Source organism: Ostrea edulis, chromosome 1 (assembly GCF_947568905.1).
Source record: "Ostrea edulis chromosome 1, xbOstEdul1.1, whole genome shotgun sequence".
Lineage (NCBI taxonomy): Eukaryota > Metazoa > Mollusca > Bivalvia > Ostreida > Ostreidae > Ostrea > Ostrea edulis.
Genome location: NC_079164.1, coordinates 40,762,507 through 40,784,518, shown reverse-complemented (window position 1 = coordinate 40,784,518; position 22,012 = coordinate 40,762,507). Strand labels below are relative to the sequence as shown.

The 22,012-nt window shown below is 35.8% G+C and overlaps 1 protein-coding gene across 2 annotated transcripts in view; it reads left to right on the top strand.

Moving 5' to 3' along the window:
• The window catches only part of LOC125656307 (alkaline phosphatase, tissue-nonspecific isozyme-like), a 33,263-nt gene extending 13,372 nt beyond the window's left edge, over positions 1–19,891 (top strand). For both annotated transcript variants that reach the window (XM_048886924.2, XM_048886930.2), the window contains exons 4-9: positions 12,495–12,667; positions 14,041–14,251; positions 14,789–14,929; positions 15,011–15,202; positions 16,176–16,301; positions 18,524–19,891. In XM_048886924.2, coding sequence (XP_048742881.1) covers positions 12,495–12,667; positions 14,041–14,251; positions 14,789–14,929; positions 15,011–15,202; positions 16,176–16,301; positions 18,524–18,789 — 1,109 coding nt within the window. In that variant the 3' untranslated portion in view covers positions 18,790–19,891. The remainder of the gene's footprint in view (positions 1–12,494; positions 12,668–14,040; positions 14,252–14,788; positions 14,930–15,010; positions 15,203–16,175; positions 16,302–18,523) is intronic.
• Positions 19,892–22,012: the final 2,121 nt, after the last annotated feature.

Sequence of the window (22,012 nt, the reverse complement as noted above, 5' to 3'; positions counted from 1 at the left end):
AGGTAGTCATTAAATAACCTCTGCTAAGTCATGGTATAATTTCTTACGCTGGCATTATTCTATATGGGATATAAGGATATAGATATTTTACTATTGGGGATAAATATCTTGAATGGAAATGCACAGATTTCGTGCGCGGATTCAGTATTTTCCCAATGGGTTGTCAAGAAATAAAATAACCAACCCTCTTAAATAAAAACAACAAAAAATTGTGAGAAGTGTGTTTTAATCCAAAGCTCAAAATCATAAATCGTGTGGAATCCTTCTGTATATCTATTCAAACTTACATTTCTACTGTTTTTAACTTTAAAAAAAAAAAGCGCGGGGTGGGTGCAACCAGCCAATCAGAATAATTTTGCGTTAAGTATATAACGGTCTTTGCATGTAAAATAATGGTGAACGTGACATGGGCGAGTCTCTCTCTCTCTCTCTCTCTCTCTCTCTCTCTCTCCTAGTCGCCTGATTGAAATAATATTCGGTTTCCCTGTTTGATAAGTGATTGTTTAGTTACATTTCGGTCAATTTCTAATGATGAACGAAGTGATGACATTCCAAATTCTACCAAAGTCAATGCAGCAACATATGATGCCGTCAGTCAAAGGGATACATTGTCCAGAAGTTTGTTATTGACAAAACAGTGAAAGGCGTACATATCAATACGTCGGATCCTGACCTTTGGTTAAATATCGAATATGATTAAAACTGTTGCATCAGTCACTGGTAATTACATGTATGTACATAGTAAATGAAAGAAGGATATCAAACACATCGTTCCAGGATACACACTGTACCTTTCGAGGACACTTTGTACATAATTATATCATGATAAATTTTGTGATTTTGTTTTGTCTTAGTTACTTAAAAGGCACAAATGTAATAACTCAATTTTATTTTTCATACATCATGATGGTTAATGGTATACTTTGCAAATTTCAGGGGACTCGGACCCCCCCCCCCCCCCCAACCCGCACCCAACCCTCTTTAGATCCGTGTGTGGATTTGCCCCATGATGAAATCTTTCTCAATATACGCACAAACAACGGATCACGGAAAAGCACTTTCTGCCATTCATTTTTTTTCATGCAATTAGACAATAAGCGGCAAGATCAAAAGTTCAATGTCTGACAAAAAACTAAATTCAAATAGTTTTCATCACGACGACCCCCCCCCCCCCCCCCCCCCCTTAAACCTGAATATGGTGAAAGTTGATCGAGATCGATTACCAAATACTAATATTTTAGGTACCTGATTTTTTTCCTGTTCTACATACTATAGACAGGAGTCACAATTCTGCGGATTGAAGAATTCCATTTTATTCGCGACGTTCGAAATTCCGCGGATTTGTATGCAGACATGAATGAAACCAGACATTTTTGTTTTTAGGATTAAAAAAAAAAAAGCACCGACATTCCCAGACGCTTAGAATAAGTGAAGTGATAAACATTATTCATAGATTCTAAGTAGTAATTTTTTATGCTTTAATCTCTTACTTGATGTTGTGTTTATTTACCGTTTAATTAATGTACCGTATAAATTATTCTCGTGTGGTGTGTTGAAAACGACAGGGAAGTGACATGTTGTTGGTTTTTATAAACCGGTATTTGATGCACAAAGTAAATGGTCCAAAATACAAACATGTCGACGAAAAACCAAAGTTTCTTATTAAAGGAATGTAAAGAATTATACAATATATATTTACATCTATCGTAAAAAGAAGAAAAATTAAAAGCAACAATTAATATTCGGAAGAGATGTGAAGATAAAAGCATCTACAAACATACATGAAGAAATCTTAAGCGTGAGTACAAGAGGCATGAAGGAAACGTGCTTGACCTCTTAAATAATAATGCACAAAAAAAAACCTAAACTGTTAAAATGGTAATAAAGAGCAGGGAAATGGTATTATGATTTTGACACACTCTGTTTGGTCTCATCAAATGATATTGACTTGGGTAGTGATGACAATAGTCAATCTAAAGTTACATACGGGGAATTAGAGACAGAAATAAGTGTTAGGGCGATTTATGAAATAAAATATACTAAAAGCTATAGGGAGGAATATATGGACAACGAGATGTTTTTTATTTAAAAGTCTAAAACCGTCTCAGCTCCATTGACGTATAAGTAATTTTGACTTTTCCTGGACTATGGGATGTATTGTTTTTGTACACCGATTGTTTGTACTTAAAATACTTGTATATATATTGTAAGTAGTGGACTTTTATATGAAAACACGAGTAGTATATTTAAGTAGACAGGCGTATGTGCAGTCTTGAATGAAATGAATTTGTATTTTAGACTTATATACATCATGATTGCTTGGCAGTATAGATATATTTTTGACTCGTTGTCAGAATGTAGACAAAATTCGAATTCAGTGTCTGAACAGTCGTCAATATGCTACGTGTAGTATGATTTTTTTTCAATGAAAAACAAGATCCCTGGTACCCAAAGAAAGGTATTGACACAAGTTATATAAATGTGAAATATGAAAACCCTATCACTAACTATTCAAAAGTTATGGACTAGGTCAATGTTTTTCGAAAATGGGTCTTAGTCAAAAGGTAAACACTTTTGATGCTAAAAGAAAGGTATGTCACAAGGAATACTCATGTGAAATGTGAAAGACGTATCACCATCTATTCAAAAGATATGGTCAACGTTAAAGTTTTTAAGGACAAACAGACTAACACACGGTCATACAAAGAACTATATGCCCCCGAACCTCCGATCACGGGGGCATAAAAATGAACTTAAAGTAAGCGAAAATTGCACCGATTTCCTATAATAGCGGACTTAGTGTAAATTTGTACCACGCGAAAAAACTAAGTCTACAGTGTTTTAGATCAAAATAGTTAGGTCAGACATATCTTAGCTTCTAGTATTTGTTGATGTTTATGAGTTTCTCGACCTCCGGGTCAACTGTGGTCCTGAAACCAAAACACAACACTTCAAAGCATGGAAGGTTACAGTGTTTTATACACAGTATTACTAAACATCGAAATATACAGTACTATACACAGTATTACTAAACATAAAAATATACAGTACTATACACAGTATTACTAAACATAAAAATATACAGTACTGTACACAGTATTACTAAACATAAAAATATACAGTACTATACACAGTATTACTAAACATAAAAATATACAGTACTATACACAGTATTACTAAACATAAAAATATACAGTACTGTACACAGTATTACTAAACATAAAAATATACAGTACTATACACAGTATTACTAAACATAAAAATATACAGTACTATACACAGTATTACTAAACATAAAAATATACAGTACTATACACAGTATTACTAAACATAAAAATATACAGTACTATACACAGTATCACTAAACATATACAGTACTATACACAGTATTACTAAACATAAAAATATACAGTACTATACACAGTATTATTAAACATAACAATATACAGTACTATACACAGTATTATTAAACATAAAAATATACAGTACTATACACAGTATTACTAAACATAAAAATATACAGTACTATACACAGTATTACTAAACATAAAAATATACAGTACTATACACAGTATTACTAAACATAACAATATACAGTGCTATACACAGTATTACTAAACATAAAAATATACAGTGCTATACACAGTATTACTAAACATAAAAATATACAGTACTATACACAGTATTACTAAACATAAAAATATACAGTACTATACACAGTATTACTAAACATAAAAATATACAGTACTATACACAGTATTACTAAACATAAAAATATACAGTACTGTTTAGTATGCAATATAATGAGATTTCCATTCTATTGCTTTTAATCAGTGCTAACTCACTCAGAATGATATTTTCTCCTGAAATACTTCGTTACAGCTAACAAACTAGAAAAAATTTACAACAAAGATACATTGTAGAATCCAGTAAATGTTCCACTAAGCCCTTGTCTTTGCTCCTCGCAAAAATATCAACTGCTGTCAGGGGCGTAGCTACACTTAGCACTGTATGCACGTGCTTACAAATATTTTCGTTAAATTTTTATTACATATGTTTTACGAAAAATGTCCTCAGCTTCTGGGGGCTGCCGCCCAGGACCCCTGCTTACAAATATTTCAAACCTAGCTACGCCACTGACTGTAAAGAAGAATCTACAGTGATATTGTACCACAATATATCCGAGAAGGGGCGTAAATCATATGCGGATTCTAAAAAAAATTCCAAAGCATTTTAGTATATTTGAAATCGGAAAACTTTTCCTAAGGCAACAGCAACAAAACGTATGACTTTACACGACCATTTCTTGGCGTTTTGACATCACTTCTTCAATAAAATGATACATGGAATGTTCAATCTTGTGACCAGTCATCCAAACATTACTTTGTAAACCACCACTTCTACGCGCAAATGCATATACTTTGAAGTTGATATTAAAAAGATGCTGAAGTTCTTCATTGACATTATCTACGTGGTCTTTGGGGATTGAGTCTTCCAAAATAGTCTGTTGGAATCCCTATGGACACGAATTGTGCTCCTTTGTTAGCTGACCTGTTTTTTGTATTCTTACGAGGCAGAATTATTCAAAATCTTCTACATTAGAAGAAAGAAATTTCTTTATGTGGCCTTCAGCTCGATTTTATTATGTATCGACGATGTTTTATCTACTAGCAATACTACTGATAAACAGATTGATGCTATGGGGGTTTCAATCGTTTTCGTATTTTGCTAATTCTATGGAAGTTATAATGATCTAATTTACAAATACAACCTGTTATCATCTCGAATGCTGTCTGACGTGTTTCATACCAATTGTTAAACTTTAAACACTGATTTTAACTATGGATTACTCCTTTTACCTGACCAAGATAATTGACTCTCGGCGGAGGTGACCGATCAACAGGGAATGCTTTCTTCTTCTGGGCACTTGATTCCACCTCTGGTGTTTGTCCTACCCTTAATTTTGTATTGTTTATAGGATTTATGAGGTTGATCACTGTTCGTTATTTTCATTCCTGTGAGGATCCGAGTCAGAATAGGTCCTCAGTACCCCTTACTTGTCGTAAAAGGCGACTAAATGGGGCGGTCCTTCGAATGAGACCGCAAAATCAGAGTCCCTGTGTCACTGCAGGTGTGGCACGATAAAGATCCCTCCCCGCTCAAAAGCGCCGAGCTTAGGCCTAAATTTTGCAGCCCTTCACCGGCAATGGTGACGTTTCCGTATGAGTGAAAAATTCTCGAGTGGAACGTTAAAAATCAATCGTTATTTTCACTTTTTCATTGTACAGTTTGTTTCTTGGGATTTTTCTCCCAAAAACAAGGAAACTGTCATCAAGGATTCTATAGTTAAACCAATTCACAAATTTCTTAATGAATGTGTTCTCTGCGAGTACAGAAACGAAGGAAGGGGTTATTGAAGCCATATGTAAGGCATGATCATGAAAGGTGAATATAACAAACAGTGATCAATCTTATAAATCCCATAAGCAATACAGAATAGATAGTTGGGCAAACACGGACCCCTGGACACACCAGAGATGGGATCAGGTGCCTAGGAGAAGTAAGCATCCCCTGTCGACCGGTCACACCCGTCGTGAGCCCTATATCTTGATCAGGTAAACGGAGATACCCGTAGTCAAAATCAGTGTGCCACGAACGGTCTTACAATCGGTATGAAACATGTCAGACAGCATTTGACCCAATGATAGGTTGTATTGGCAAACTAAATCGTTATAACGACCGTAGAATTTGCGAAATGCTGATTTTATACGAGACTGTTAAAATCCCTGTAACTTCAACGTGTTTGTCAGTAGCTTGCCTCGATTTAAAATCTGACCGTACGCAGAACAAACTCTTGCGTATCGAATCAGTTGAGAGATATAAACACCATATGCAGATGATAATGGAATACCTACCTATCCTCTTCGTGCCTAGTGGCACATAAGGCTGATACCAGATCCCTCCATTTGTTTCTATCCATAGCCATCTTTTCTATTTCCTTCCAGATTTTCCCCATCTGCTTTATATCACTTTCTATAGTCCTTCTCCATGTCTCTCTAGGTCTTCCTCTGCTTCTCTTTCCTTCTGCTGGAGTCCATTTAAGTGCTGTTTTTGTGATGGATTCGTTTCCTTTTCTGATGACATGACCAAGCCATCTAAACTGTCTTTGTTTAATCATTGTGATTAGATCTTTCTGCCCTGTTCTTTTACATAGATCTTTGTTTGATATTTTCCTGGGCCAGTAGATCTTGCATATTTTCCTTAGACATTTTGTGTGGAATCCGGACAGCCTTTGATTATCTTTTTGCGTTAGTCTCCAACATTCTGCACCATACAGTAAGACTGAGAGGACATTGCCCTGGTATAGTCTGATCTTTGTCTTTTCGCTGATGTTACTAGTCCTCCATATTTGGTGAAATGAAGCTTTTGCCTTTTGTAATCTGCTGGTGATGTCTTTTTCTGTTGCGTTGTTTTTGCTAATTGTGCTTCCAAGGTATGTAAACTCATTTACTTCTTCCAAGTTCTCATTTTTTAATTTTATTTGTGGTGGTGCAGGAACAAACTGCATGGTCTTTGTTTTCTTCTTGTTTATTTTAAGGCCGATCTTGTTAGCATTTATATTCAGTTCGTTTGTTTTCTTTTGAAGATGGTTAGCAGTAGATGATATTAATGCGATGTCGTCAGCAAAATCTATGTCTTCTAGCATAGATGCCAGTGTCCATATTATTCATCTGCGTTTGTTCCCAACAGTTCTTCTCATAACCCAATCGATTGCAATTAAGAAAAGCATAGGTGACATAATGCATCCCTGGCGTACTCCACTTGTTATTTTAAACCAGTTTGTCAGTATGTTGTTATGTATGACACTGCATGAAAAGTTTCTGTAAAAACTTTTGATGATGTTAAAGAATTTTTCTGGGCATCCATACATTTTGAGTATCTTCCAAAGGCTCTCTCTGTGTATGCTGTCAAAAGCCTTTTCAAAGTCAATGAAATTTATGTGTACTTTTCTGTTCCATTCAATACACTGTTCTATGATATTTCTTAATGTAAATATATGGTCGATACAGCCTACACCTGGTCGAAATCCAGCCTGTTCTTTCTTCATGATGGCATCACTGAGTCTCATATAGATGATTTTGCAGAATATTTTGCACAGACAACAAGGTAACACCACGCCAGTTTGTACATTCTGTTTTATCCCCTTTCTTTGGAAGCTTTACAATAAGACCCCTTAACCAGTCCGCAGGTAGTACTTCGTTGGCCCATATCTTATTAAAAAGTTCGTAAAGTTTATTAGCTATTGGTTTCGGATCTGCTTTTAGCATTTTGCACTGATGTTGTCGATACCTGATGCCTTGTTGTTCTTCAGACTTTTTATTGCTTTTAATATGTCATCTTTGGTTGGTGGTTCAAGATTTGCTTCGAATGTTTCGAATGGTTCGAATATTTCTACTGTATCACCAATAGCTTCGTCTATGTCTGGGAAGGCTGAGGGCATTGGTCTATTGAGAACCTCGCTAAAGTGTTCTACCCATCTCTCTAGTTGTTTTTCATCTAAGGTTATCTTATTTCCATTTTTATCTTTTATGATGGAGCTTCCGCTGTTATATTTCCCAGACAATTCTCTTGTGATTTTGAAAATTTCTCCTTGTTGACCTTTTTTCTGCCTCTTCTGCCTCGCTTGCTTTTGCTTCAAAATATTCCCTTTTATCTTTCCTTAACTTTCTTTTGGTCTCTTTATTGCATTCAGAGTATTCTTTACTGTATTTAGCTGTTACTCGTTCTGATCTTGCATTCTGCTTTTTCTGTTTAAGAAGTCTTCTCTTGTCAATCAGCTTCCATGTATCCAGTTGTATCCAGTCTTTGTTTGATCTTGTCTTAGTGCCCAGCACATCTGCACTGGTCTGTATGATACTGTCTCGAAACGCATTCCAGTTGTTTTCCAAACCTTCTCCTATATCTCCAAGTGCCTGAAATCTATTTCTCAGTGTCAAAGAGAACTTTTTCTGTATACCTGGATCTCTCAGTCTTGTTGTATGGTACTTTATTCTTGTGGTGGATTTTGATTTTTGCTAACAATAAGTGATGGTCACTGCCTACATCTGCACCCCGTCGAACGATGACATTTTCTAACGAGTGCCTCCATTTTCCGTTTATTATGATGTGGTCAATTTGGTTACTGTCCCTACCATTTGGAGATATCCATGTTTTCTTATGTATTTCTTTGTGTGGGAATATAGTGCCACCTATCACACAGTTGTTCAACTCACAGATGTCAACCAATCTTTCACCATTGTTGTTTATAGTCCCACATCCATGTTTTCCCATTGATTTCTCACGTCCTTCATTTGAACTTCCAACTTTGGCATTCATGTCTCCGATTATCAGGAGTACGTCATGTGTTGGTACTTTATCTATTGCCTTCTGTAGTTGTTGGTGGAAGGTGTCTTTCTGTTCTTCCTCTGCATCATTTGTTGGAGCATAGCAGACTATAATTGATGTTTTGACGTAATTACCATTAAATCTTGCTGTCATTAACCGTTCATTAATTGGTTTGCATTCTATCATGCTTTTCTTTGCTGTTGGTGTCATGATGATGGCTACCCCTTCTCTGTGGTTGTTATCCTCTCTTCCTGAGTATATGATGGTATTGCGAGAGTTAGTTGTTATTATTCCGTTTCCTGTCCATCTGATTTCACTAACTCCCAGAATTTGAATGTTATATCTATTCATCTCTCTTTCTATCTGTGCAGCTTTGCCCGTCTCGTACATTGTCCGCATGTTCCATGCCCCAATGTAACAAGATTGCTTTGGATGCAATAATGATGGTCTAGTCGTGCTGTGAGCATACATTTGTCCAGTCTGGTTTCCAGATGGGAGATTACCATTATTGTCCTGATGTTGAGTTTGGTTCTGGTTTTCAGTTTCCGTATCAAGAACGTTTTTACAGGGTGGAGCAGTTAACACCACGCCAAACCTCCGCACTGTTGGGCCGGGTTTACTTTAAGGGTTGTCCTTTCCATAGACGATTGCAGTTCCCACTACTTTCGAGCTTCATCTACCCGGATTTTCTGTCTGGATTTACTTCCATAGCCTTTGACTTTCCCAAGCCACCCACAAGGCAGTGGGGCTATTTTACCCATAGCTGGGGCAAGGTTGGTGAGTGCTAGGGCATATCCACACGCCGGTGGGCCTACACACTGCACCTCTAGGGTCCTTGCTACTCCGAGATCCTTTACAATTTAGCCTAGGATGCTAGACCCTAGTTTACCGTGTGCTGCCGCTTGGAGGCACTGTAAAAGTCTTGGACTGGTAGAGGCTTTGTACTGGCAAGAAAGACTGACGCACTCGACTTTCCTTTCACCTACAAGTAGATTAGCCAGCGGCAGAAGCAGAGTCTTCGACTTCCCCTGTACTAGACGCATATCCAGCCCCTGTGGCATTTGCAGTATCCGTGTATTACATGTCTACCACTACCACTAGCACAAGCTCTTGCGTATCGAATCAGTTGAGAGATAAAAACGCCATATGCAAGTGATAATGGAATATTGTTACATAAATATGGGAAGTTGACGACGGAGAAGCTGAAATCATCCCGTTTGCCATAAAGTTGAGTTGTTAGTTTGCCGTTAATGTCTACTTTCAATAAAATATGTAAGTATGAAGGAGAATTGGACGACTCTGTGGTGTTTTTTATTTCTAGCTCGCAAGGATATATCGAATCGACATATGAATGAAAGTTATTATTAATAGATAAATAAAACGTAGTCAATATATCTAAATGTCACAGCAAGAGATTTTTTATTCTCGCGTAGAAGTTTCTGAATAAATTCTGCTTCATATGAATATAAAAACAGGTCAGCTAGCAAAGGAGCACAATTCGTGCCCATGGCAATTCCAACAGACTGTTGGAAGACCTGATCACCAAAGACCACGAAGATATTGTAAATGAGGAACTGTAGCATATTTTTTATTTCAACTTCAACTTCAGAATACTTGTGCTTGGAATCAGAGTGGATTTAACAGTATTGTTTTTTTTTTGGATGACTGATCACTAGATATAAATATTTCCATTTTCCATTTTTGTCGAAGAAGCAACTGTCTATGATGTCAAAAAGTCTAGTATTTAATTTATTGTGAGGAATGGTCGTGTAAAGTGTTGAAAAGTCAAAAGTTATGATGTTGTTGATCTGAGAAAAGTTTTGCGATTTCAAGTTTACTAAAAGTTCTTTAGAATGTTTTAGAATCCACATTTGATTTACACCACTTCTGGCATATGTAGTCGCACAGTAAGTTTGAAGTTTCACCTTCAGAGCTGTTAATATTCTCGTGAGAAGCAAAGATGGGGGCTTGGTAGAGTACTTACTGGATCCAACGATCTATGTTTGTAAGGGGTTTTATGTAGTTTAGGAATTCAGTATAGATACGGTAACTCATCTTCATCCGATCCATTGACTGGGATACTAAATGTGCCTAAAACTGAAGCATGGTTTTGAAGAATTTCATCTTTTGAAAGGGCAGTTGGAGTATAAGTACGATTACCAAAAGTGGAGTTTATGACAAGTTCATTTAAAATACAGTTGTAATAATGAGCCTTACAGACAAAGACAATGTTGTTACAAGCTTTGTCAGCTGGAACCAAAACATATTCCTCATGTAACCTATCTAATTCTTTTATCACTTCTGGTTTACTAAAAACAGAAGGATAAATGGTACGTACTTTTGTTTTAATATGTCTAATGCGGGATTTTAATATTCCTCTTATACTTTTAATCCATTCTGACAATGTATCAAGTTCTTTTTCATATTTAGCTCATCGTCTGACATAATCTTCGAGATAATTCATAATAGATATGAATTTCTGTCGGCAATTGAAAGACCGAGGTTTTCTGTATTTAGGACCTTTTAGAATAAGTTATTTGAGGTCCTCAGTTTCAACTATATCAACATCACCAGTAATGACATGTCCACCTGGACTATGGTTGAAAGAAGATGAAGAACAAGAACACGTAGGTGGATTCAGTATAAGATGGTCTATATCTAGGTACTGCAAAGTTTGTTTATGATTAAAAAGTTTGAATGCAATAGTAGAAATATATTTGTAGGAAATACAGGATGTAGACTTGAACTTGAAATAAGTTGGAATACACGACTGAACTTTTTATGACGAAGGATGTTGCTTATGTTGACGGCATCTATTCCTTTGTTTGTAAATTTGAGCTTAAGGAACTGGCGGCATGATTTGGAAGGAATATCATCCATGACCCGTGACGGTTTAAAGAGTCTGTGATTGGCAACATCCATAATCATAGAGTTCAGTCTATATTCAGGTGTTGAAAAACCCAAGTATAGACTAGCTGTGGCTTCTTCTAATAACGTATGTAAACCCCTCAATGGAACAAAGTAAAGTTTTATACGGATACGATGTGGACCTAATTGTCTGTTGACGTAAGGTAAAAGTAACTCAAACGTGACATCCTTTATGCTTGGTCTTTTATATCTATAGTGTCCATGACTGCGTTTCCGTAGTTGAGTATTAGGAAAGAGTCCCATCACATTCACTTTATTTCCTTGTGAACTAGTCAAATTTCCCACATCATATGCAATGTACATTATCATTGCATCCATATGGAAATGCAGTACCTAGCGTCCTGATCCAGTGATCTTATCGTTGTATACGAAAAGGGGTACTTAATGTTTGATTGTTTGTGTGATGGTAATTTTTTTCTGAAATCCTTACCTTCAGTGGTCCGGTGAATTAAAATGCTTATTAAGAAGTTGGTTATCACCATTATTTATTTGAAAACTGTGCCCCGATATTCTTTAATTAAGTGAACCCTTAGTTTCCCCACATAAATTAAGCCACATAGGTTACACTCAGTAGCGTAGACAACGTTAGAAGATTTACAAGTCAAATTATCAAAGGTTTTGGTACAGAAACTACATCCGGTGAGATTACAACTAAATTAATTTCTAGTGATCAGTATATCACAAGTTTTACAATTTTTTACAGAACATTTTGAGATCGAGCACATAGGATCTGAAAAGGAATCATCAAACACATCTCTGAAAGGAACACAACAGTTTTTAATTTGGATATAAGAATTTTCGTTTCTGTACCAAAGCTGACGATTGGACATAGGACAAATCTTTTATATCTCGAAGGATAATCCGGGATGATTGTTTATATTCATGAAGGAACATATATCGAGCGACAAGTATTCTCGGGGACTGACTGTCCACCAGCAGAGATGCAAGCTCGATGGTTAAATGAAAGGTGAAGATAACGAACAGTGATCAATCTCATAAATTCCATAAGCAAAACAAAATAGATAGTTGGGCAAACACGGACCTCTGGACACACCAGAGGTGGGATCAGGTGCCTAGGAGGAGTAAGCATCCCCTCTCGATCGGTCACACCAGCCGTGAGCCCTATATCTATATTTATGTCATTTCCTAACATTTTAACTGCACGTTGTGTGTCTCTGCAGGTAAATCTACAGGTGTGGTGACGAATACGAGGATCACTCACGCCACTCCCGCTGCCGCCTACGCCCACTCCGCCCATCGCGATTGGGAATCGGACGCTGACATGAACGCTACACTGCATGGAAATTGCAGAGACATTGCCTCGCAACTTATAAACAATAACCACGACATACAGGTGAATCAAGAATACACTTCTGGTAGCTACAATGGCCTTAAAGATTTAACATTTTCTAGTTAATGTAAAATTCAGTTACTACCATGATGAAGTAGTCAGAATCAATGGATGGTGTTTTCCCCCAATACTGATTTCTATTTTGGTATGACATCATATTAATGTCAGTAATATATCAGAATCAATGGATGGTGTTTTCCCCCAATACTGATTTCTATTTTGGTATGACATCATATTAATGTCAGTAATATATATATATATATATATATATATATAATGTGTGTGTGTACATATAAATATATATAAAACACGGAAATACCAACAATAAACTGTTAAATGAACATAACTGCCCTAAGTGAAGAAATATTTAATATAAAGCACAGAAAATTTCACTTTATTTGGATACCCATTTCCGCCCCTACCCGGGGTTGAACTCACGACCTGCGGAACCCAATCTCCTAGTAGGATGTAACCAGCGCGCTAGACCGCTCGACCATCAAGGCAAGTCAAAAAACTTGCTTTCGATGACGATGGAATTCTCGCCACGCTGTCACAGATAACACGGTCATTGAGATAGTTATTTATTTAACGTAATAAAAGTCTCCTTTTCGGAGTATATTTTTTTTTTAAACTCTAAACACTTTCTTGAAATATTTCGACCATGTTATCAGTTCTCAGTCTGTGTTTTTCACTTACACAATTGAAGAAGACCGGTAACATGGTCGAAATATTTCAAGAAAGTGAAACACCCCCATTGAGACATGATAAGATTCCTTAGTGTTTTGATAGCGAATTTGTAGACTTTGACTCGTTAATGGCATACTCTTTGTAGATCAGAGTAGACTTTGAATCTTCTCCAAACGATATCATGTTGCCCAGTGTCGTGTGGATAGTACAATATTACACAAAATATGTCGAGAAAAGTAAGCAAGGTGTTGGTGACGCAGATATTGACCTTGACCTTGGACATTACTGCCTGCCGAACAATAAGGATCATATACGGATCATATACACTTTGATATGTATCAGCATATCAAGTACAAAGTGTGAGTGGAAAACAATATTTATAATGCACATAAAACCTGTATGGCCTGATAGTGACCTTAACCTTGGACATTACTACCTGCCGGGCAAAAGGGGTCATCTGCACATTCATGTGTATCAGCCTTCTGCAAAAGGGTACGATAATTTACAACAACACGCACAGACTTGGGAGGGGGGGGGATCAAAATAAATGTATTTGTCGTTTTATGATATATCACAAATCACAACTAGTCATTATTGTAACGGAGATACAGATGTTCCCCAAACGTCCCCATATCCCAAGTGATGTGTTTTGTTTACGTAAAACAAGTAAATTCGTTTTTAAACCTTAGGTTGTACTGGGGGGAGGACGCCGAGCTTTCTTGCCGGTCACCGAACCCGATCCTGAAACCAATAGCATGGGAGTAAACAAACGTCTGGACGGACGTAATCTGATCGAGACTTGGAAAGCGATACAGCAGGGGAAAAACAAAAAGCACAGCTATGTCTGGAGAAAGCAAGAATTCGACGCAGTAAATGAAAATGATGTAGATTATCTTCTAGGTAAATATCATAACTGTGCGTGCATTATTATGTCGTCTTCTTCTTCCGCTTCTCATACAAAGTTTGTCCGGGCCATAACTTTTTTTGTCTTTTGACATAGTACTTAATTGATATTTGGTATGTGGATATACCATGAAAAGACAGTGTGTCACGTGCCATTTTTGATTACCTTGACCTTTTATTTAAAGGTCAAATAATAGAAATTTGGAGGCATTTCTTTGTCGGGACAATAACATTTTTGTCTTTTGACATAGGGTTTTGATATTTGGTATGTTGGTATGTTTAATTTACTATCAACAACACTGGTCCTTGGTTGAAGCACATATACATATAGGTGTCAGACTGATATGTACAGTAACTCTTAATTTTCCACTTTAACGATGATCCCTAAAACATTTTTCGAAAACTTTAGAATATGGAAGGGGAGACATTAGTTTTAGTGTGCTAAAACAATTCTTCCTAGTTTAATCTTAAAACTTTATCAGAGTTTCTTTATTAGACATCAACTTTCATATCATATACATGTTTGGCTTGCAGGATTGTTCAGTCCTTCTCATATGGAGTATGAACTCGAGCGAAACAACGGGAGCAACGGAGAACCCTCCCTTTCAGAAATGACATCAAAGGCGATTAAGATTTTGAAGCGAAATGTTGATGGCTTTGTTCTTGTGGTAGAAGGTAGGAATAAGATGAAAAGTGAAAGAGAATTTCAAAATGCATGAAACTTTGTTTTGAAAACTAAATCGAGTATATTACCAGGTGGACGAATTGACCATGCTCATCATGACACCAAAGCCAAGAAAGCACTAACAGACGCCATAGAATTCGACGAAGCTGTAAAAATGGCGGTCACTCTGACCAATCAACAGGACACACTTATCATCGTCACGGCTGACCACTCTCACCCATTTTCTTTGACTGGGTACACCGTCAGAGGAAATGATGTTCTAGGTAAAAACTTTACTAGCATAGGATATGTGCAATTATGAGTTTCGTTACTATTCATAGGTTATCTGAGACAATCTGATGACCAATTTCTATCGTGTCTATCTATCGTAGTAATTTTCAACTTCTTCACCATTTGTTATCAAACTCGGTGTGTATCATATTTAAGGATAAGAGGAATTGTAAATTTCAGGGTCTCTGTCCATTCCAATACTTGAAAAAATCACGCAATCTCTAAAAAGCTTCTTCTATACTTCTAAACAGTCACGTAGCCGATCCAGACAAACTAAGTGAATAGTTATGAAGCTTCTATTCAAAATAAAAAATAATCGTTACCCCAGGGTCGGCAGTTCCACTTCGGATCCCAGAGTAGCTTCACAATTGTAGCTCTCTTGGAAAAACTGGAATGTACCATAGAGCTACTGATCCAGCCCTTATAGAACCTAAAAGAAAGAAAGAAAGATAGATAGATACATGTAGATAGATAGATAGTTGGATGAATAGATAGATAATTGGATGAATAAATATGTATAGATGGTTGGATGGATGGATAGATAGATAAACAGACATCTAGAGACAGACTGACGGACAGACAGACAAACAGATAGATAGATAGATAGATAGATAGATAAAATGATATTTACCTCACAGTTTAAATATGTGCTATTGCATGACAAACATACAATACTTTTAATTATAGTATTTTAATATTTGATAATCCGGTGAGTGAGAATAAATGTGTACATGTATAGCATTTTAATGTTTGATAATCCGTTGAGTGAGAATAAATGTGTACATGTACAGTATTTCAATGTTTGATAATCCGGTGAGTGAGAAAGAATAAATGTGTACATGTATAGTATTTCAATGTTTGATAATCCGGTGAGTGAGAATAAATGTGTACATGTATAGTATTTCAATGTATGATAATCCGTTGAGTGAGAATAAATGTACACGTACATGTTTAGTATTTTTAAAGGCTTAGTTGATGCAGACGGTTTTAGAGTGGAACCTTCAACTGATGGTCTGCCGTACACTTCCCTTCTGTACGCTAACGGTCCGGGTTACGGAAATCCACGGCAAAACTTGACTGGAGTCAGAACAGGTCTCTCTCTCTCTCTCTCTCTCTCTCTCTCTCTCTCTCTCTCTTTAATATTTTGAAATTAAAAAGTTTCAAATTTACCTCGTTTTGTGAAAAAATACAGCTTTAGTAGGAGGTAATCGGAAAAATTAAAACCCTTTATGGACTCGCACGTACGAATTACAGATGAGCAGTCGACGCGTTAACCTACTGCGATATCCAGCTACATGTAGGCAATTAAATTAAATTGCTGATATTCTTATTTGCATTCAAGTTTCAAAAGGAAGTCAGCCATTATGACGATGTGCTATTCCTCCTTAATGTATAGTATAGTAGCTCCACCCTCATGTGACGCCATACGTTTTTACAAAATCTTTAGTTTATCTAAACAATATTTATTCAATAATTTGATGAGATTGGGCAGCAGGCTTAGCCTATATCGAACAGGATATGTACATGTACAAAATTGTATAACATATGTAATTAATTTGGGGTTTACATGTATAATTATATACAATGTATAATAAAAAAGATTAACAACTGTGTAATATTTGCACATAGTACAATTCAGAGTATTATACAAGTATAAATATAGCATAGGCACGGGTTATATACATTCTTGATATAGTATGCATTTAATATATTTGAAGATTACTTAAATTTTTTGTTAAGTACAATGAATTTATGCACAAATTCAAAAAAGTTTATTATTGGTATCAAAATCAATATCAGGATCTCCAAATAATAACAGATTCGTGCATAATAGAAATATATATCTTAAAGGAACCACTGGATAAAATAAAATATAATAGTAAACTGTTAATACTGAAAAGGTTAATATTTTCCATAAGTAATCATTTTTATTTATTTTTTTAAAAGTTGCCATGGGCAATAACTCCCGTGCTGGTATTTTCTCTACTGTAAGTTATTATACAATTGATATCCCTGATATCGATAATTATTTTATACGTATTTATGAAATAGAAGTTTCTTAAAACTGTTGACATTAAGCATTTGTCATCTTAACAAGTTTTTACGTATTTTAATTATTCTGTTTAAAGCGAAAGGCAACCCTAACCACATTGTTGCTTTTATGAATAAAGTATTCCTTAACTGAAATGGTAAATGACAGTCTTTAACAACAATCCTCGCTTAACGACTAAATCAATCATATATTTTAAATTACCCACCACTAAGAGAGTGGTCATTGAAGTTTAATTTATGACGTCACACCTTCGGTTCCGGTTTATTTCACCAGCAGTACTGTAAACAGGGCAAGTCACGAATAGTTTAGTTTGGAGCCGTATAGATTTGAGCCCTTTCTTTCACGAGAAGAAATTAGAAAAAAGCAGACGTTCTGTCGAGTCGCAGACCTGGCAGACGGTACACGTTTCTTCATACAGATGTCTCGAACCTCAACTTGTCATTACGCAAATGATGGATCCACAGGGGCTAAGCCCGTTTTGGGCCCGAACCCTGTGATACCATAAATATATTTATGGTATCACAGGGTTCGGGCCCAAAACGGGCTTAGCCCCTGTGGATGGATCCACAGTTTACATAGTCTTTTCTTTTCAGATGACTTGATTGGTTCAGGAATTTCAACAACAAAAAAACTTTCTTCACATCTCCCCTTCGCATTAGTGCAATTAACAGCATAGCAGGAAGGCATCATCCTATTTATCCGTAAAATCTACCACATGCACATCTTTGATGATCTTAGAATCTTATCAAAACCGGAACAGACGGTGTGACGTCAAAGTTATTGATCTTTGTGGTCTTGAATACAAAAGAGTTCCACATCATGGCAGCCTCTATAGATGGCGGGAATTTCAATTTTTAACGTTTTCAAATTGGTACTGAAGCTTATCTTGGCCATATATCGACAGAATAGTATGACAAATTTTTATCATATAATTAATCCTATCATTTATCATGTAAAATGTTTTGGGTTGCCTTCCCCTTTAATAAAAATGTGCGATTTTTCTTATGTTGACATACTAGTATACTTCTGTTTATGTTAAATAGGTGGCAACTAACACATTTATTTGGGTATTAATTGAATTAAACTATATAAATTGGGAATTATTACAGTTTTTCCACTTTGATTAATATTGATAATTCACATGAGGGTGAAGCTACCTTAACGTAAAAACCTAACAAACATTTGCAACAGTCACAACAATAAAGCAATTATCTTTGGAATCTACTACATGTAGTTACATCCGACATGTCATTGATTTCAGACACAAATGACTACCTTCAACAAACTGCCGTGCCAATGGAGTACGAGACTCACAGCGGAGAGGATGTCGGGATATTTGCTCAAGGTCCTATGTCACACCTATTCCACGGGGTTCACGAGCAGCATTACATCGCCCACGTGGTGCAGTATGCCGCGTGCATGGGTGATTACGCAGACGACTGTGACAAAAAATCCAGAATCAGTGGAGCATCAATGAACTCCCTCAGCTTGTTAATCATAATATCATGCCTCCTTTTAGTAGAGTAATGACTCTGCTATCATGTTATACATATCTTTATTCCATATCCCTACCATTGTTTTTATCAAACATTCTAATAATGCCCATTCTAATTCCTATCTATATCCGTAGTACATGTATATACGAGTAGATCTACATAATGTATATGTTCTACAATTTTCCGTTATGACTGTAATATTGTGTTTTCTTTTCGTTTGTTGATTGTTTTCCCGTTCTCCCTGTATAACAAGTCCATACCGGGTGAAGTATCTACAAATATTCCCTCAATCCTCACTGGAGGTGTCAGGGGCCCCCAGGTTTAAATGTCTATATGATCAGATAATCATTGTAAGTACAGATTTCATAATTATCATTTTCACAATGTATTTTTTAAATTAACATCGCGTTTAATACACGTCAAGTTTACTATAATTATATACTTTCAAATACATTATTCGAGAATTATCACGATCTTATATAAAGCACTGAAATGACCAACGACACGAACAATTAAATTGTAAAAATTTCAGAACGACCTGTCCCTTCCTCATAACAAACGAAAAAGTTTTACATAATTAAATACATACAAAATAGCTAGCACTAAACCTAGAAATGTATATACACTGCAAATGACATGTTTATTATTTTGGCTTCCTAATAACGTGTTTTCTAAGGAGCAAATGCGGATACGCCCTGCTCGTCCTCAAAGCCACAAAATCGAACATTGATTAGGTGTCTCGAAAATTGATTAGAAAACACAACACAAATTGAGATATAGATATATTGAACTCAAACTTACATTGTACATACTTTTATATAGCAAGAAACTAAGATAAGAAAATGTTAATTACAGAAGGAAGTGTAGAGAAACGCTCTGTCTATATAAGGGTGTAAAAAAAATTATTATGCATTTTGATACGGCATTATTGAACATAAATTTGCTTGCAGAATATATCAATGAGGCTTTCATATTAATATCAAATGATAGAATAATCGGATTAATTGCGAATTTCTGTTTGTATGTCATAAAAATTGACTTGAATATGTTTCTACGTAATTTCAAAATTAACACAATAACTCGCTGCCAAACTGTTTTCCATTTATCTAATCAAAAATAAAATGTATCATGTTGTCTGTCTTCCTTACATAATATAAAAATATTAAATGTGTTGTAGGGTAATGTGTGAAATTGTCACTCCGCGAAAAACCATTGTTGACCGAGGCGAAGCAAACTTTATAGTGCCTAGATATAGACCATCCTATACATAATCCACCTACATGTTCTTGTCTTCAACTATAGTTTAGCTAGACATATAGTTGAAAGTGACGACCTGAAATTGGCGATAGAACTTCATCTCTATTTTGATTTCTGTCGAAGATTATACAAGACGATGGGAAAGAACTTGACATTTTGTCAGATTGGATAAAAAGTATCAGAGGAATATCAAAGCCCCGTATTAGACACATCAAAACAAAAGTGCTTACCATCTATCCTTCAGTGTTTAGTAAACCAGAAGTGATAAAAGAATGGTATAGGTTACATGAGAAATATGTATTGGTTTAAGCTGACAAGGCCTGTAACAACATTGTCTTTGTAAGGTTCATTACTACAACTGTATTTTATACAAACTTGACATTAATTCCACTTTTGGTAATCCTACTTATACTCTAAGTTACCTTTAAAAAGATGAAATTCTTAAAAAAAAAAAGCTTCACTTTTAGACACATCTGATGTCCCAGTCAATGGGACAAATGAATATAAGCTACCGTACCTATACTGGATTCCTTTAACTTTACAACAACCTTACAACGATACATTGTTGAATCCAGTAAATATTCAAGCAAACCCTATCTTTGTTCCTCTTCAAAGAGAAACTTCAAATATATTGTGTCATAACATATGCGAGAAGTGTAGTAAATCAAATGTGGATTCTAGAAAATTTCAAAGAACATTTAGTAAATTTGAAATCACCAAACTCTTCCCAAACCAACAACATCAAAACGAATTACTTTTCAACACTTTACACGACCATCCCTAACGACAAATTAAAGTCTAGGCTTCTTGACATCATAGACAGCTGCTTTTTCAATAAAAAAAAAATGAACACGTACATACTCATATCTAGTGACCAGTCATTCAAATAATTACTTTGTTAAACACCACTCTGATTCTACACAAAAGTACTCTGAAGTTGATATCAGAAAGATGCTGGAGTTCTTCGTTGACAATATCTACGTGGTCTTTGGAGATTTGGTCTTCCTACAGTCTGTTGGAATTCCAATGGGCACGAACTGTGCTCCTTTATTAGCTGACATGTTTTTATATTCTCATGCGGTAGAGTTATTCAAAAGCTTCTACATGAGAAGTAAAAATATCTTGCTGTGGCTGTAAACTCAGCATTTAAATATATCTACGTTTTATCTATGAACAATTTTCATTCATATGTTGATTCGATAATCCCAGGAAACTCGAAATAAAAGACACTAGCTACAGAGTCTTCCATGTCTTCATATTTGGATATTTTATTGAACATAGATGTTAACGGCAAACTAACAACTCAACTTTGTGAGAAACGGGATGACTTCAGCTTCATCATCATCATTTCCCCAATTTCTGTAGCAATATTCCATTAACACCTGCATATGGTGTTTATCTCTTTTAATTAATTCGAAATGCGAGTACATGTTCTGTGTATGATCAATTTTAAATCAAGGTAAGATAATGACAAATAAATTATTGCTACAGGGGTTTCAAGAGTATAGTTTAAAGTCAGCACTTAGCAAATTCTATGGTCATTTTAATGGTATGATGTTCTTTTTTTTTTTATTAATCCATTTGCGCATGTGTATTCTTTTTGTTCTACCTTCATATTGTTCATTCAACTTCGCCTCTAATTACGTTTTCTGTTTTGAAATCAGCCTCAGTTGCAAAATTATAGCTCTCTGGGGCAAATGGATAAACCAGAGATCTACAGACCCATCCGTTGTAAAAAAAAAAATTCAATTTACATCGCAGCTTTTTCTGCGCACTCCTCAGGTATTATACCTCAAATTATTTAACGTCTCTTTCAAAAGACGCAAGCTTAATCGATTTTGCATATAGTTTACGATAGCATTTGTCACTTTATTTACCCCCATACAGCTTCTGGTCGTCCTCCGTGTTTTCGGAAAGTTTCAAAATATTGACCCTCTAACGGCCACGTTGACCTACTGACGAGATCTCATTGTTTAGTCACGTGATAAGAACAGAAA